We start from the raw sequence: 16,994 nt of genomic DNA on the forward strand, positions 1-16,994 counted from the left end.
TTATCGTTATTTGAATCTAATTATTAACCATTTAAATTATAATTAAACTTACAGCATTAAAGGTTCGGGCTATGATTAACTTTAAGATGTTGACGAGGAGTACTCAGAGAGTCGTCTGCATCTCATTAAAAAGGAAAAAGAAGTGTAGCTGATGGTACTGATGGAACGCTACAGTACTCAGAGAAGCTGGGCTCCTCTACAGCACACGGCTGCACAGATTGCAGTCGGTAAACCCAGAGTGGCACAGAAAGCATGCCAAAACTCAATGTTCTGCTGGACACTAAGGCTGCCTAAGTAGCACGTCTTAACAGACTATTTGAGATTTATCAGGAGCTGGACACACCTACAGCAATGGACTCTGCAACTGGGGTCAAAAGAGCTAGAGCAGCAGAGAGAGAGAGAGAGAGAGAGAGAGAGAGAGAGAGAGAGAGAGAGAGAGAGGAGAGAGAGACAGAGACAGAGAGAGAGAGAGAGAGAGAGGAGAGAGAGACAGACAGAGAGAGAGAGAGAGAGAGAGAGAGAGAGAGAGAGACAGACAGACAGAGAGGAGAGAGAGAGAGAAAGAGAGAGGAGAGAGAGACAGAGAGAGAGAGAGAGAGAGAGAGAGAAAGAGAGACAGAGAGAGAGAGAAAGAGAGAGAGGAGAGAGAGACAGAGAGAGAGAGAGAGAGAGAGAGAGAGAGAGAGGAGAGAGAGACAGAGAGAGAGAGGAGAGAGAGACAGAGAGAGAGAGAGAGAGAGAGAGAGAGAGAGAGAGAGAGATTTTCCGACTGGGTTGAACCCAGAATGGAATTATGGAATTTTACAGTTAAGCTGGCAGTTTTCAACAAAAAAAAAAATTCAACATCTGGATCATATTTAAAACCCATTTTTTCATCATTCTACCATTTCTTTGTGGTTTTGAAGACAGAAGGAAGATTGTCTGGGAGTGACCAGTTGAAGATGAATTTGTGGTGCGCTGGCAGGCTTTCACTCAGCGCTTGAAAGTACTAAAGCTCAGCTTGAGCTCACCAGAGGTGCACTTCAAACATTTCCCCTCACACATGGAGTTTGATAACAGTGAGGAGGGTGTGAAAACGTGAGAAACTGACAGATCACGTCAAAATCATTTCAATAGAGGCTAGTCACGGAGCAAGAATTTTCACATTCTCATCACAAAATAACACTAGTGTTTCACTGTGAATCAGAGATCAGAGACATCTATCACGGAGAGAAAGAAACAGGTGTCTCGCCTTACCTCGCTCTTTCTTTTCTTTGGAAAAGGAGTCAAACTTTCTTCTGAGAGATTTCCTCCTCTTGCGAGTCTCTGGACGAAGAACAGAGAAGAGGGCTGTTGTAGATGGTATCAGAACAACAGAAGAAAGCATGCCTTGATGAGACCACCACAAACACACACCTCAGACAATACATTACACAGATGGATTATTCTCACATAACTTTCAAAAACTCTTAATACAATGGTCAAGGGGCAGCGGCATTGAGAAGTAGACCTTAAAATATTTCAGATGCTGTGATATTGATTTAACAAATTTGATTCTTTAGACTCTTCTCTGTGTTAATGAAAGTTCAATATTGAAAGAACAAAGTAGATAATCTTTTTATGACTTTAAAAAAAAAAAATAGTGTCAATTTTTTAATTGATTTTTGTGTGTATTTCAAATCCTATAAATAAATCCTAAGCCCAGCCTGCTGTTACGGCATTATAGAAAAAAGCGGACTCCAACCACACCCCCAAAGAAAAAAATCCAGTGAAAATCTACAGAATATTTCCAGTTTGACACAATGTTTGATCGTCTGTTGAACACTGGGTGAAATATCTCTGCTTATGGGGTTCTGCCAAAGTGAGCTGTCGAAATGTCCTTTAAAGGACTGTTTTTTATTGTTTGTAGAATTAGTAAAGGAAATCTTTCCAAGACTATACTTAGTACAACCTTAACACAATAAAAACACTTCCTGAGCAGCTGTAATGGTCAGTACTGGCCCTGAAGGGTGCCTGAGAAAGAACAGTCCTTCCTCAGCTTGAGAGCACTAAAATAACGTCAAACACAAAGCTCTTTGCCCATATATTGTTGAAAGCTGGATTCCACAATCTCTACTGCATCCTTAAGGACCATCAGCCAGCAGCACGAGACCGTGCTTTGTTTATTCCACTTTCTCTACATCATGATGAACTATTCATTTCCAAATATGTTCAATGATGCTGAGGTATAGACTCTAGGGTGGTCCTTCTGCGCAGTGCTTTATAAAGTCAAAACGTATTCACTGTCATACTCATCTCTCTTTCTAAATTTCAAATGGCCATTTTCACACACTGAAAAAACATTCTAATCCCCGCAGAGCGGCCAAAATAACTACTGTTGTTGTTTTTATCTTTTTACTGATATGAGCTCAGATATTTGAAAAGGCTCTGCTCCCAAGAGTTTAGATTAAGCAGCGAGAGAGAGCTACTGTAAAGATGTAACCAGAGGGATACAGAGAGAGAGAGAGAGAGAGAGAGATGAAAAGTGAGAAACAGATGCTCGGCTTGTGGGGCAAAGGGTTTGGGGGTGGGAGCAAGAGCGAAAGAGAGAGAGGGAAGGGTTATGACACCACACATGGGCTTCAGGCACCATGTGAAGAAGCTTTGGGTGGGGTCATATTCCCATAACTACAGGAAATGAGAATTTATTTCCATAGCCACTGGTGCTCCCCCTCCCCACACGCCAAGGCATCACGGGCTAATCTCCCATCGACGCCCTGGAGAAAGGGGCAGCGAGAGAGAAAAAGTTCACTCCAAGGTAAAAGGAAAAAGTGAAAACGAAGCATGGAAGTGATTTTGACCAGCAGCAGTTTGAGAGAAAAACAAAGTCATATAAGACCCTCAAACAGAAACTGTTTTGTGGATGATTCTTATACAAATAGATAAATTAAAGCAAACAAAGACCACAATAAATCTCTAGAGTACAACTTCAACCAAAAAACACTGCCAAGAAGCGGCAAGGAAGTTCATGACTGACTTCCAGTGACCAAACCTCCCAGAGGAACACTGCAGTAACGTCCTTTTAAGCTTTGGCAGTGACACGGGGCAAGTTTTCCACCCGAAATATCTTCACCAAACCTCAACACCAACTCCACAGAGGTGGCTGCTGGGACCATGGTGAAGATTCCCATTAATTCCTCTTTGGGGAAGAGATTGTTCCAGAAATATTCTCACAAGGTCCTCTGACATCTCTCCTCAGGGGTCAAACGTAGTGCTAATTTAAAGCTGTTTGCTAATTCGGCTAAAGCTTGGACCTAGTTTTTAGCTGATTTTCCACTCATCCTTGTCTTGTGAAACAGCTTGCAATTGCTTAGATCAGAGCTTTCAAAATGTAATGCTCAATAGAGTGTGAAGGAAAATCAACACATGCCATGAAACTCCATTAATAACCACACTTTATAAACAAGAATCTAGAGGCAAAGGGAATGGAGGCCACACAGACACAGAACTGTGGGAAATAAGAGAAACACACATTCCATAGTGTCACTGTCGAACCTCATATTTCCATTTCTTTTGGTTTGTCCTGTGAACACGTGGTGGGGGAATTCACTTTATATTATATAACTTACATTAACTTATATTTTTTGTGGGTGCAACTATCAGAGGAATGTGTGGAGAAAATACTGGACCAGAAAGAACAAAGTACGAATCAGTTTAATATCGGAAACAACCAAAACTGAAACGGTGTTAGCTTTGTGTACGTTCCTGTTCGGAAAGTAGAGTGAGTGAGTAGTTTCTGCACAGTAGCCTCACAGATGCCCATTCCGACTGGAACCTAATCAGATTTAATCACATATATTTACAGTTGGTATTCAAATGTGTCTCCATCTACTCAGTGTGAACTCTGATGATGATATTGTAGTTAGAAAAGTTAACTTGAGGACAGATGGTCACTGAGAACCAGCAGAAAAAATATTCATTTACAGCTGAAGTGTCCTTAAGCAAGACACCAACCCCCCAAACTGCTCCCCGGGCTCCTGCTGCTCCAGTCAGGGGTGTGTGCTCACTGCCCCTGGTGTGTGTTAGGAGTTGCTCACTGGTGTGTGATTGTGTGTTCACTGCTCATAGGGAATCAATAATAGGGAATCAATAATAGTGATGATTCTTCTTCTTCTTCTTCTTCTACATACAACATGAAATATTGATAAGTTCATGTTCTATTAAAAAACAACTATTACTTTAACAACTTTTACATCTTTAACAACAATCATAAAAAAGGTATATTTTATACTTTAGTTAAAAGGGGACATTTTGCATGTCACCATTCACTTCCTTACACCAGCAGTAAATGTTTATAATGTGGTCATTTTTTAAAGCACTGTAGCTTTAAATAAAATTAAAAACTGCACTGCAAAAATGAAAACTAAACAAGTAAAATGTATTTAAATCCAGTCTAAATATCTAGTGTTACTCATTTGGAAATTGATGTAAGAATATAATAAGATTATTCAACTTATTTCTAACTTATTTTTTACCTGTTTTATTTTTCTTTTTATCTACAGAAAGTGTCTTATTCCATCGGCAGATATTTTTACTTAATTCAAGAAATAACATAAAATTATGCTTAAAAGACGCTAAAAAAGAAGCCGATGGAATAAGACACTTTCTGTAGAAAAAAAGAAAAATAAAACAGGTAAAAAAAATAAGTTAGAAATAAGTTGAATAATCTTATTATATTCTTACAACAATTTCCAAATGAGTAACACTAGATGTTTAGACTGGATTTAAGTAAATTTTACTTGCTTAGTTTTCATTTTTTGCAGCGTGACACTATTTACACCGATTCAGATCTGTTACTCTACTGAACGTTTCTTATAACAACTGTGTAATATCTGGCTAAAATGAATCTGAGGACACCTCACCCTAGGTACATTGGCATTTGCATATTTATGACATATGAAACAACCAGGTATAAATGAAGTGTCGTGCCCTGACCGCTAAAACTGGATAACTATAAACTGACACTAGAAGTTTCAACATCAACATCAGCATCAGCAGCATAAAAAATATGGAGTATCTTATTTATTTCTAATAAAACTAATCTTCCTCCTCTAAAGATATAAAACAGTAAAGTTCTCTTTTAGAAGATTATAAAAGCAACAACATAAAAAAAAACATCTCAGACGAGAAAGGGTGAAGAATCATAGTCAAATACGAGATGACATAAACGAACTTGAATAGAACGTAATTTCCTTATGTGCTGGTGATGTGAAGCATTTCCCAAATATAATGTTTAACAATGCATTCTCTAGTCTTTGTTCCACATCTGTTTTACACTTGTAACAATCTATGGCTCCTCAAATCATCTATTCCATTTTATTTTTACCTTTTCTCTCTCTCTCTCTCTCTCTCTCTCTCTCACACACACACACACACATACATACACACACACACACACACACACACACACACACACACACACACACACACACACACCTCTCATCTCCCTCCAGTACAGAATCCACTAGATTTGCAGATTTACTGTCCTTTTGGAATTTGATGTATTCATGGAGGACTGGCTTGTGTAGGTTTACTGTGCTTTTAACTGAGTACAGTCTGATATTATTCTCCTGGTAAACTTCCAGCAACTACCACACAGTATTTGGGGTTTAATGTACGGTGGTTATTCAGATTTACAACGCAGCCAAACAACACAAGTGCCAGTCCCTCAGTGAAAAATGTACAAAGCTGAACTGTACGCAAATGTCTCAACACTTTCAAGAGAAAGTGTAAATACAGCTCACTCTCACTGTCAGTGTCGGGTGAAAAGATATTCACATATTAATCCATGTTTAAAATATGTATTTTAAATGTTCACTTTATATTATCAAAAATCTAAACTGAGTTTGACAGCCCTTAAATAAATAAAAACAATCTCCAGAACTGCTCTGAATCTTCACAGGCCACGCTGCTGCATCAGAAGCATGTTTCATGTTTTAAGTATTTATTTGTTTACTCAAATATTACCAGGAACAAACCTCATATCTCCAAATACACATGTGTTTACAGGTAGTGTAGCCTCACATTTACAGACTGTTTAGGCAGAGTCTGGTACCTTTTGTCACATAAAGTGGCCAAGAACTGCCTGCTACAGCAGGAAAGGAAATTTGACACACACCAAAGGACCAATCAGAAGTCTGCTATTTTGAGTGACGTATAGAAGGTTGTAGACAGCCAATCAAAATTGAAATGGCAGAATCCTGACATAGAGATCATCTTAACACACTGAAATGATCAGACTTTCTGTTTCTGAGCGTCTGTAGCTTTAACTACGTGAATATGACAAGGTTATGTTTTAAATTATTTCGTACAGTTACAGTGGATCCATTCGTCACAACTTTTAACACAATGTTTAAAACTGGTATTCTCGTATCATAGTTAAAATGCAAACTGACAAAAATGGAGATCCAATAATTCATGCAAACAGTGACAATATACTTCAACTTATAAACATAAGACCTCCTTACAATATTTTAATCTGTGAGCTCTGCAGCTGTGAAGTGTATTTACCTCGGGGAATGCTGATTTTAAAGTCCAGGTCTCTAACTTCCAGGTGATAGAGAGCAACCTCCTGCAGACGAACTCTCTCCAGCTCCGATAGGCTCTGAATGAACACGGACTGCAACTTCACACTCTGACCCAACATGGTGGCCCACGTGTGGTCACCCTGACAGAGAGAGTGAGTTTAGTTATTGGCTTCGGGATGAATGTTCTGTGGATAATCATGAAGGAGAATGAACCAACTGCATTTCCTCTCTTATGCAATTTAAAACAACCATCAAATGATACTTAAAAAAATCATCACAGGCTTTATCCATAAAGAACAAAGGCAAATTAAAGGGCAGTTTACTTTGAATACAGGTATGATTTTGTCTACAATGAACAGTGAAAAAGCCCTGTATGCTAACAATATTATGCAGCCCTGCCAAGTTGCAAAAACTCATTTCAGGGTGGTACCCCCGGACCCTCACCCAGACCCTGCCCCACGTCCCCTTTTTGTGAAAAAAAAAGTCTGTGTGAAGAGATTTTATCTGATTTGCAGGCATCAGGGAGTCACTATGTATATCATATACTATGCAGGAGGCTCCCGGAACTTCCAGGAGACTTGGGATGTCTGTATTATGTCTAGACGGTTCTATGTTCCCTAAGTGAGTGTTCTTCTCCTTAGGAGAGAATAATACATCTACACAGCCTAGAAAGGGCTTTGTTTTGACCAGCGAGATTCACAGCCTAGAACAAGACCGACAAACATCTCCAAGTAAGTGAAGAAAATGCTAACCCTCCCTCATTCATTACTGAAATTAGCTACTGCAGAGCTACTTTTAGTAATGGCTGGGCAACATTAAATAAACATACTATAAAGTGGACATGCTGTGACCACATACACATGGTCCCTCGGGCTGTACACATCCTGTGTTTTGTCATGCAAAAACTATGCTAAGTGCTTTTGTAAAGCTCTGTATATGTGGAACCCTAAGAAACATGGTAGCAGCCATAAGCCGCCCTTTAGCGTCAGCACTTTATTCATCTTCCCATGATTTTTGGCTTTGGTAAACTTCACAAGAAGTAGGATGCTTATGTTTGTTGTGTTTTATGTATAGCATTTTTGGAGATTCATGACATTTGTAGATTGGATGCTAGCCAGCTCTGCAAGCTCTAGCTATTATTTCAGCTAGCCGATTAACTAGCTAATGTTAATTGAAACTCCTTGATGAATATGAACAATGTTAAGGGTGATACAAACACAAACAATAATATGATACATACATTGTATTATGAAAGTGCGTATCACTGCTACTCAAATATCAGTTAACAGAGCACCAACATAGTACAAGCAAAGGCATGGTTTGTCACTTAAGCTACATGCGGAAAACTGAAATACAAGGCTGAAATATTTACATCACCCAACCTCAACTTATGTTATAGGTTTAAATGGCCTAATTCTCAGGGACATCATTTTTAATGAAAAACATAGACATTCTCAGCTGGATTAACCTGATCCAAGCCTGGCCCCTAGCCCCTGGCCACAGGCCTGAGACCTCTGCCCTGGTGGTCGACTTTGATGCTGGCCAGAAAGAAAGGGGGAAAACCAAGCAGATGTGGAAAAAAGTGCAAAAGAGGACCTAAGTGATGACAAACACAGCCCTGACCCTGAAGTTAACATCCCGCACGTCCCTCATTCTCTATTGTCCTGCTTAACCACATTCCACATTCAGCTACTGTTTTAAAGCATTATAGTGATAAAATGACCAGGAAAGTCTATGTTCTTATTTCACTGTGCATTTTTATTATGTCTCCTGAAAAGTTATTATTCTTCCCAATGTTGATTTTGGTTTCCAACCATAGCAGATTAGCCTTTGTTTTCATTTGTGAATCATGAAATCCTTGTTGCCCATAGAGGAATGCTTGCTAATAAAGCAATAACAGTTCCTCAGTCTGCAGAGGGTATTGCCATAGCTCCTCGGCAGGAACTGCCAAAACTCTGCAGGAGGTTAATAAGATAATGGCCTGTTACAAATACCCAGAATCATTTAAAATGTAAGCTTTACTTAGAATTGTCTTTTAAAAGTTGACTAAAGCTCACTTAGGCTAACAGGCTAATGCTTAGGTAGCATTGTGAATAACTCATTGTGAAAAAAATGATAGGGACAATTAATAGATAGAAGTAAAAGACAGAGAGTCCACCCCATGTCCAAGTGGCTTTCCACCAGGTGCTTCAGTTTACTCACACAGTTCAAAAAGAGCACACTGAAATGTAGACTGGCTGTGAGAAACTGACCAGTGGTGAGACTGCATGAGTGATACTTTGCTACATCTTAAAACGGCACAGTAAAGTTCAGAAGTTTAGCTTGGAACAGTTTAAGAAATGTCTGATTGCCTTAAACTGACTCCGATAACCTCACCTGATTCCACTCAAGCGGCTGAATTAGAGACTTGCAAAAACATTCAACAATTGCATTAAAATTGCTTTTGTTAAAAACAGTACCCTATCTATGAAAAGATAGGCGTTCCTCCAGGAGTCACATAACAACCCAAAGTATAAATGACCACAGCACAGCTTTATCCATGTTAGGCCTTTTTCTCTCATCCACTCATGCTTACATAAGTTTGACTGAGATAAATAGGATGTTCACTCAGAAACTGCTGAGTGCTGCCCACTCTATTTTGGAGCATGGTGCTTCCATTTCCTGGTGCCCACTCTGGGCCTTCCGTTCACCTTCCGTTACACTCATCCTCACCACCTGCCATGCAGCACTGAGTATACGTCAGAGGTCAAAGGTCATAGGTTGTGTCCTTGCTGTTGTCTTTGAAGTGAACGGAATGGATAAATATTATCTGACCTTGTGAAGGTCAGTGATGAGTTACGCACAAGTGACTCAGATGCCTAATATTCCAATACAGTGCTGTATACAGAGAATATCTTGAGTACGATGAGTACGCAACATTTTTTTGGTTTGGTTTTTTTTTTTTTTTTTTTTGTTCATTCTGTCAACATGCATGCAAACTGAACAAAACCTATTGTGCATTGTGACATATCACCCAACTTTAATCAGACACAGCGCAATAGGCATGAGGCATTTAATGCTATAAAGACACAAACCTACACTAACTCTATTCCACTGATAGTTGTTCAAAGAGATCATTTAAATGGTGTCTACTAAAGAGGAGTTTCCACTTGTTGGAATAAAGCTGTTGGACCTTAACAATGGCTGAAAATACATATGTCCCTTCAGGTTACGTAAGAGTCTGTTTTCATTGAGAAACAGTCAGTGAGCTGTGGTAACTGTATTCCAGACACACAAAGTAATGTTCTGGCTGAGTTTTCTCAACAATTAGCACAATTAGGTCCATGTAAATGTAGTGAGAAGAAAGCATCTCCAAACTGTTCCAGTCACTGCTTTTAGAACACTTCCAACAAAAATATACATGGCTTTATCTCTCTCTCTTCAACCCAGAATTACCCAAACAAGGCCACTGGAAATGGGCATACCAACACACATCTGGTGTGGATTTGGTGAGGTTTTTTATTGTGGGTTTTTACTTCTACTTTTTTTTTTAATGCCGAATTCTGAAAAGAAAGAATGGTGGTTTGGGGTTTGCTGAGAGATTCCTACAGAAATCACTCATATCACTGTCCCCTGTGCATCTGTAAAGTTTTAGACTCTGACATTCTGGTTTACCACTCAATCAACCGCATAAAGTATGTGATCCTTAACGCCCTGATTTCACCTCTCAGTACAAACAACTACAGGCTTTAGTGAAAAATTCCACTCATTGTTGTGATTGCCAGACGAGCCTAGTGTATATCAAACCCATGCTATCACTTAACACCCGCCACACACTGACAGCAGGAGGGTGCTTTGAGATGAGCAAGATACTGCACACTGGGCCAATGAAATTGGGACAACAGCATACTACACACACCCAGTAAAACTAATAGCCCAGAGCAGTTTATTATGTGTTCTTTAAGATATCAGATTGCTTATAAGAAGCCATTTGTCTTTCATGGACAAAAAAGTGGGTTAGTGATTGTAGAGCTCAGCTAGCAAAGCACACGGCTTTCAGCCTCGGGGTCATAACCTCTTGCGAGTTAAACTGCTTAAGCTCTGTAAAGCAGCTACAACAACAGACTTGCACCTACTGTAACGCAAAATGACACACAACTTTCACAATCTCTGCTCTTCAGTAGTCCACTCTAATAACCATGGCTCAATTTGCTGAAGATGCCAAAAACAAACAGACACTAAAAGGCTGCCTATAGGGATTAATGTTATTAGATACATCATTTAAAATGTATGTTCTTGACATTTTAATTCCACCACAGATTTATGCACAAACGTGCAGTGGATGAGTCATATGTCCTTTATATAAAAGTAAAAATTACAAATACACAACAACAAAAACAGAAAGAAAAAAACATATCATCCTCTTTTAATTATTTTTTTTAATTTGACCAAAGCCAATAACTTTTATTAGCAGAGGCATAGAAAAAAATTAATTTCAGCGTAAATCAGTCATTAGTTTTCAGAGGGATCTGATGAACAGTAATGGAGACAGGAACCAGACGTCCCAAGGGTTCAATGCCTCTAAATGCTCCCATGCCTGTTCAACAACATGATTATGATTATGTGCCGGACGCCTAAAACATTATTTTACCATCGTTTTTGAGTTGAAACATTCTGGCTTAATGCTTTTTAACAAAAACTATTTTAAATCAAATCACTTAAATTTTTGTTTACATTTGAATGAGGTACAGTGGAAAATAACAAGGAATTCCTCTCCAATGAAGAGCTGAATTGTGCTGGATGCTGTGAGGCCCAACCAGTGCTGCAGGAGTGTGTAGTTTTGGTTGTATTTAAATGCATGATCATGCCCTTATTAACACAGTTCTCTGCTCTGATTTTGTATTATTTTAGACCCCTGTGATGCTCTAATGATGCTTCTGAATAATGGCCTTGCTCCAGTGCCTCTCCAAACCTGGCTACCACCTCCTTATGAAGACTTCTGATATAAATACTTTTCTTTCGAGAAACAGTGATAGAAACCAGATGCCCAATGAAATAAATCTCTGTGTCTGTGTAGTGTTTTGACAAGAACAGCGTAACGAGTTCCCAGTGAAGTCCCACTAACGTCAGACCAATGCTGCAGCCTTTAGACACAAAAAAACTCATCTGCCCTCACCCCATTGTTTTTTCATTCAACCAGTGACGTGAGCATAGTGTATATGTCTGTGTGTGTGTGACAGAGAAAGTGAGGGAGAGAGAGAGTGAGAGAGAGAGAAAGAAAGAAAGAAAGAAAGAACCAACATAGTTTCTCTGTAAATCAAAGGCCAATAAGGCAAACGGAAGCCATGCAAAACACTCTGAATGACTCTAAATCATACCACATGCTGAGCATTATATAGCTTTGTTTTCCCAGATAGCGTCTGTCCACACAAGAGCATGGGAGTTTCTCAAGTGAGTGTATGAATTACACTGGTATTCAAAAACAATCTCAGCTGCTTCACTGTTGGTTTCTACAATCCTGACCCTAAGATCAGCCCAGACGGGACTCTTCAGTCCAGTACTATATAAATATATGGTTTTCAGAATAACAGTGCTGATCTAAAGTCAGCGTTCAGCTCTCTGTGTGTATAAATACATTTGTTTGAATATAATCTCCTCACTGGGAGAGGAAACATTTCACTTTCAAAATTCCATCAAAAAAAGGTTTTAATACTTTGGTCGGTTCCAGAACTTTTTACTGATTTAAAATATATATATTTTAAAAAATGGTGAATGCAGGAATGGTTTACACAGAGGTGGAATATTCACATTAAGCTTTAAAATAGAATTTAATTTTGAGGAACATTTTCAAATTTTTACTGAATATAAGCCATTTTCAGAAAATGTTCCAAAACCCTATAACAACACTTCACCAACATAAAAAATCTATAAAAATATGGACAAAAAGGTGTTGTTATATTTCTTAGAAATACTTAAAAGAGACATTCTAATTTTAGGGGAAAATATCACTTTTCGGGTGAATTAGCACATTTTTAAATAAAAAAAAAGCAAATTTGTGATTTGCTTAAGTGTGAGGGCATGGTATAAAAGGAGTTCTGATTTTGTTGTGTGTCTGAGTCTCTGCAAACACAGCGTGGGACCCATATTTATATGAAACACAAAGAAGAGGTCAAACTGAACACCACACATACAATGAGCGCGAAGAAACTGGAGAACTAATTAAATATGGTGAAAAAACGAACAACACGCAAGAGACTAAAAACATCTTTTCTGTTCCTCACATCACTCTTCTGCGATCTGGTGCTGCAGAGTAAACAGAGGCTCCTTCTCTACAGCTGGCTGAGAGCAGTTGTTCTGAACAGCGCTGTGAGACCGTGCTGCGGTGTTTGATACATGTGGTATTTTTACTTTTCTTGTAAACTTATGTTTTTCTCTCTTTTGCAGGCGTTCTTTTCTTATTCCTTGCTTTGTTTTGGACAACAGTGATATTCTTTAATGTTTCACACACAACTGTGAACACAGCATCAGCCACTTAACTATTAGAATCTCCTTTAGTGCCTTTAATGCATCGTCAGAAACCAAGCTCAGACAGGACACACCTTAAAGAGATGGGGCTCAGTTGAGCTGCCACCATTTAATATTCAGTGCCAAAACTCTCAAAGAATGTCCAAAGACCTTCCCACAGCAACAAACTAGTGTCTATTCCGTGTGTAAAGAGGTTAAGATGTCCAATCAGGAAAGGCATTCAAGACATTAATGGGAATTAGGCGGCCATGAGGTCTTAGACGGGCCAGGGATGTGATCAAACTTTAGTGTTGTTTAAAAGTGGCAGGAGCATAGTGTCTCTATTTGTCGAGGTCCTCAGATTTTCTTTAAATGGAACAAAGGAATGTCAACCGAAACTCCAGGGTTATGCACAAACGCCACGCTTTGTTAAAGATGTTTTTTTTTTTTTTACGTTTTTAGCCGTTTTAGTTTAAACCAATTTAAGCACAGAACTGCTCAAGAGTCATATCAAAGAAAAAACAATAATTGTAAACAGCTGTAAAACCCAGACCCATACAAACATTAAAAATAACGTGTGTAAATTACACATAAGCAACACATAACAGTCAGTTTTCCCTTTGTTTCCTTTTGGGTGCGGGGTGAATTTTTTAACTAAATTAATTTTTATTTTTATAATTCAGCATATGATCTAAAGGAAACAAACACGTCTCTTGTAAATGTTTGAGCTTTTTTTCTCATTATTAGTAACATTTGTAATAAATAAAATGATAACATTTATTACAAGTAGAGTCCATGAGAAAAATGACATGGATGAATAAAGATAACAATAAATAATAATGAGATTAAATTAACACAAGTTTAAACCAAAGATAAATAATTAATACAATAGTTTTTCATCTGAGAAATGCACACATCATCCTCTTTAAGTCAGAAACAAAGTCCAAGATTAACCTGAAATCACTTAAATTGAAGTGAACTGAGGTGACAGACAGTAGAGTTAATTTACAACTGCAATCTGCACGTCTCACATTAAAATACACCACTTCAGCACTTATTTGTGTTGTATATTGTATTCATTGTGTGTGAAATATTTGTGAATGACAAACCCACGCAGAAAAACAAGGAACATTACAAACTTCACATTTCACACCACCCACGCCATAAGAAACTAATGGCTCAGAAATGTGTTTAAATCAAACATGACTCACTTACACACGTACAAACTCACTTTATACACACACACACACACACACACACAGTGCCATGCCCGTACCTGCACCTGAGAAGCCACGCAGTGTTGGTCAGAGACTCACTCAAACTGAAACACAGATAAATCAGTCCAGGAGACTATTCTTCACTCTGACCACAGGTAACACCTGCCCGAGGAACACTATACACAGAGAGAGAGAGAGAGAGAGAGAGAGACGCAGCTTCCTTCATCTGCTGCGAGGCTGCGGGGCCAAGTGCAAGGCTCAGTGTAAACAGTGAGAGAGCGCTGGAGGGAAGAGGGAGGAGAGAGAAGACAGAGAGGCGGAGAGAGGTGGAATAAGCAAAGAGAAAAGGAGGGGTAGAGCAGCTCTAATGAGAGCTTCCCAAGCTGCTTCTGCTTCATTGGCTCATGGCCTGAAGGCCCCATGAATCAACAAACCTGTGGAGTACATTCTAGGCTGAAACACTCCACACACTCTACACACATTCTCAGCATCTCGCCACACAGAGCATTGTACAATAATGTTATGGTTAGCAAGACTAGCCTAGCTCATACACAGCTCTGTCAGCAACAACTAATCCAACCAAACACCATAGTCATTTAATGTATATAAAATGTATTCCTAAAGCTTGTTCTGACTGAATATTTCTGACTGTAAAGGAGGACAGAATAATAAATGATGAGAGTGGGCTGGTGCGACTGTCCCTGCAAATTCTGGTTCATTCTAAGACAGAGTGGTCATGGAGGTTTTCCTGGTTATGCTACACCTTTTTACATAATTATGTCACATGCACAGCCCCTAAAAGAGGATCAGGCACCTTTTGCAGCTGAGCAGACACTGTGTTACTAAACTAAGCTAAATTCCTACTTATGTGAGATCTCAGAACAGCCTTCTTTTGCTTAATTACCAGTTTAAAATCAACAATTTATTAAACATTGAATGACAACAGTAACTAATTGAGGGCTGTGCACAGGCATCCACTGAAGACAGACATAATCATGGAATCGAGGAACAATAACAGAATTCGGAAATAAAGTCTAAATTGAACAGAATTTGAAAGTTTACAAAAAAAGCACACAGTCCACTGTGTAATTGTGAGTGATGCAGTTAGCGCATTGCAGACACAGTGCTGTAAGCCCTTGCCCTCCATGGTGCCTTCCTCACTTCTGTTTACATTCACAAGCCCATTGTCTGCTTCTTCCAGTGGAAGATAAGGCACCGGTCAGCTACCTCTGTGTATGGGACACACCATAATTCATGTTTTTAAAATCATCTTCCACAGGCTCCAGACAATTACAAATCTCACTAGAGAGGCCTCTAAATCCCCAAATGCCTTTACATTTTGGACTTCCGCTTTAAATTGTTAATAAAATAACCATTTTAACTTGGTTTAGTCAGGACGCAGTGATCCTACACTGGGAAAATAAATGTCTGCATATTTTGCTTTTGAGGTCATGCTTGTGGACATCACCAGAAAATGCTGTTAATAAACAGGTCGTCATAATGAGCCTGTTCCCAACGAGGAGCAAACTACCCTCCTCCTACAGCGCCACTGATTACATGTGTGCACACTTTTATAATAAAATAGTCTATTATTGGTTAGTTTAAGGTCTTATTTTTGTAGTTATCTTTTTGTACAAAAGACAAGAGCAATTACTACATTTGCTTTTATCTGTGGCATGTATATATTCATGGATAACACATGACCCTGTGTTGTTTTAGTAGTTTAGTGTGTTCTGTAAAATCAGATGTTAACAAAAGTTCATATGAAAGCAAAGCTGTTTATAGAAACTAAGGGAAAAGAGTAAGAAGCGTTTTCTAAAGACTACAATATAACGGAACTCTGAGAGAAAGAGAGAGAGAGAGTTGCTGCTAGAAAATTCTGGTACAGACTTCCTTTAGAGATCTGAATGGAAATACGCTGTCATCCTGCAGAGACACACACACACATGCTTTGGACCCAACAAACAAAAATACCTTCCACACAACTTTTCCAGCGACACTTAATACCGCGGCCTTCACTGGAGCAGAATTCCTCCGAGCGTTTGTCACAATAAACCACTCCCTACGGAGCGAACCACAGGATGCTCACTGCAGCGTGTCCTGTCATTCAAGGCTCTTTGTCTCTGTCTGGTAATTGTGATAACAGTTTTCTCATAATGTGCATGTTAACACCCAACAAACTCTATAATGTGTAAGATAAAAACATGGTGCTGACATCACTCAGCGTCCAGTGTTTGTAAACTAGAGCTGTAGAACGACCAAAAGGAAAAGAAACAACAAAAGACATGAGTGTTTTCATTGGAGTCTGCCTTCTGGTGCAGGATCGGCTGAAGATCTCAAAGCTGGAATCCTGCTGATAAAATGCTGCTGTTCATGTTTTGGGAGCACATTAAATTCTATAATATGGTCATTTTAAAAAACCATGTCAGCATTAACACTAAGTGGATGAACTACGTTAGTCTTTTATGGTGTTGTGATGCACTTTGATCAAATTCATAATGGCCATCTGTCACATAGAACCATACATTTACAGTTCTTAATAAATCGACAGCACAACTATTAACAGCACATCACTGTATGTGGAGAATAGGGGTTCAGTTTCCTGCTCTGAGAGGAATATTGTAATTTGGAGATGTTTTGAGGAAGAGTCCAAACCCTTCTATGTTTAGACTTTCTCACTATAGACTTCAGTGTAAAATAAATAATGTTATAACACACAAGCACACACTGCCCCTTCACCTTTAGAGAA

General features: G+C 38.9%; 1 protein-coding gene across 4 annotated transcripts in view; it reads right to left on the bottom strand.

Annotated features, from left to right (window-relative positions):
* arhgap36 (Rho GTPase activating protein 36) overlaps window positions 1–16,994 on the bottom strand; it is a 49,599-nt gene that overhangs the window by 14,175 nt on the left and 18,430 nt on the right. For 2 of the 4 annotated variants that reach the window (XM_066681058.1, XM_066681057.1), the window contains exons 2-3: window positions 6,529–6,685; window positions 1,237–1,329 (exon numbers count right to left, since the gene is read on the bottom strand). In XM_066681058.1, the coding sequence (XP_066537155.1) occupies window positions 1,237–1,329; window positions 6,529–6,685 (250 nt within the window). Of the gene's footprint in view, window positions 1–1,236; window positions 1,330–6,528; window positions 6,686–14,304; window positions 14,453–16,994 lie in introns of those variants that run through there. The other 2 variants (XM_066681060.1, XM_066681059.1) reach the window with 2 other exon arrangements.

This window comes from Hoplias malabaricus, chromosome 9 (assembly GCF_029633855.1).
Source record: "Hoplias malabaricus isolate fHopMal1 chromosome 9, fHopMal1.hap1, whole genome shotgun sequence".
Taxonomy (NCBI): domain Eukaryota; kingdom Metazoa; phylum Chordata; class Actinopteri; order Characiformes; family Erythrinidae; genus Hoplias; species Hoplias malabaricus.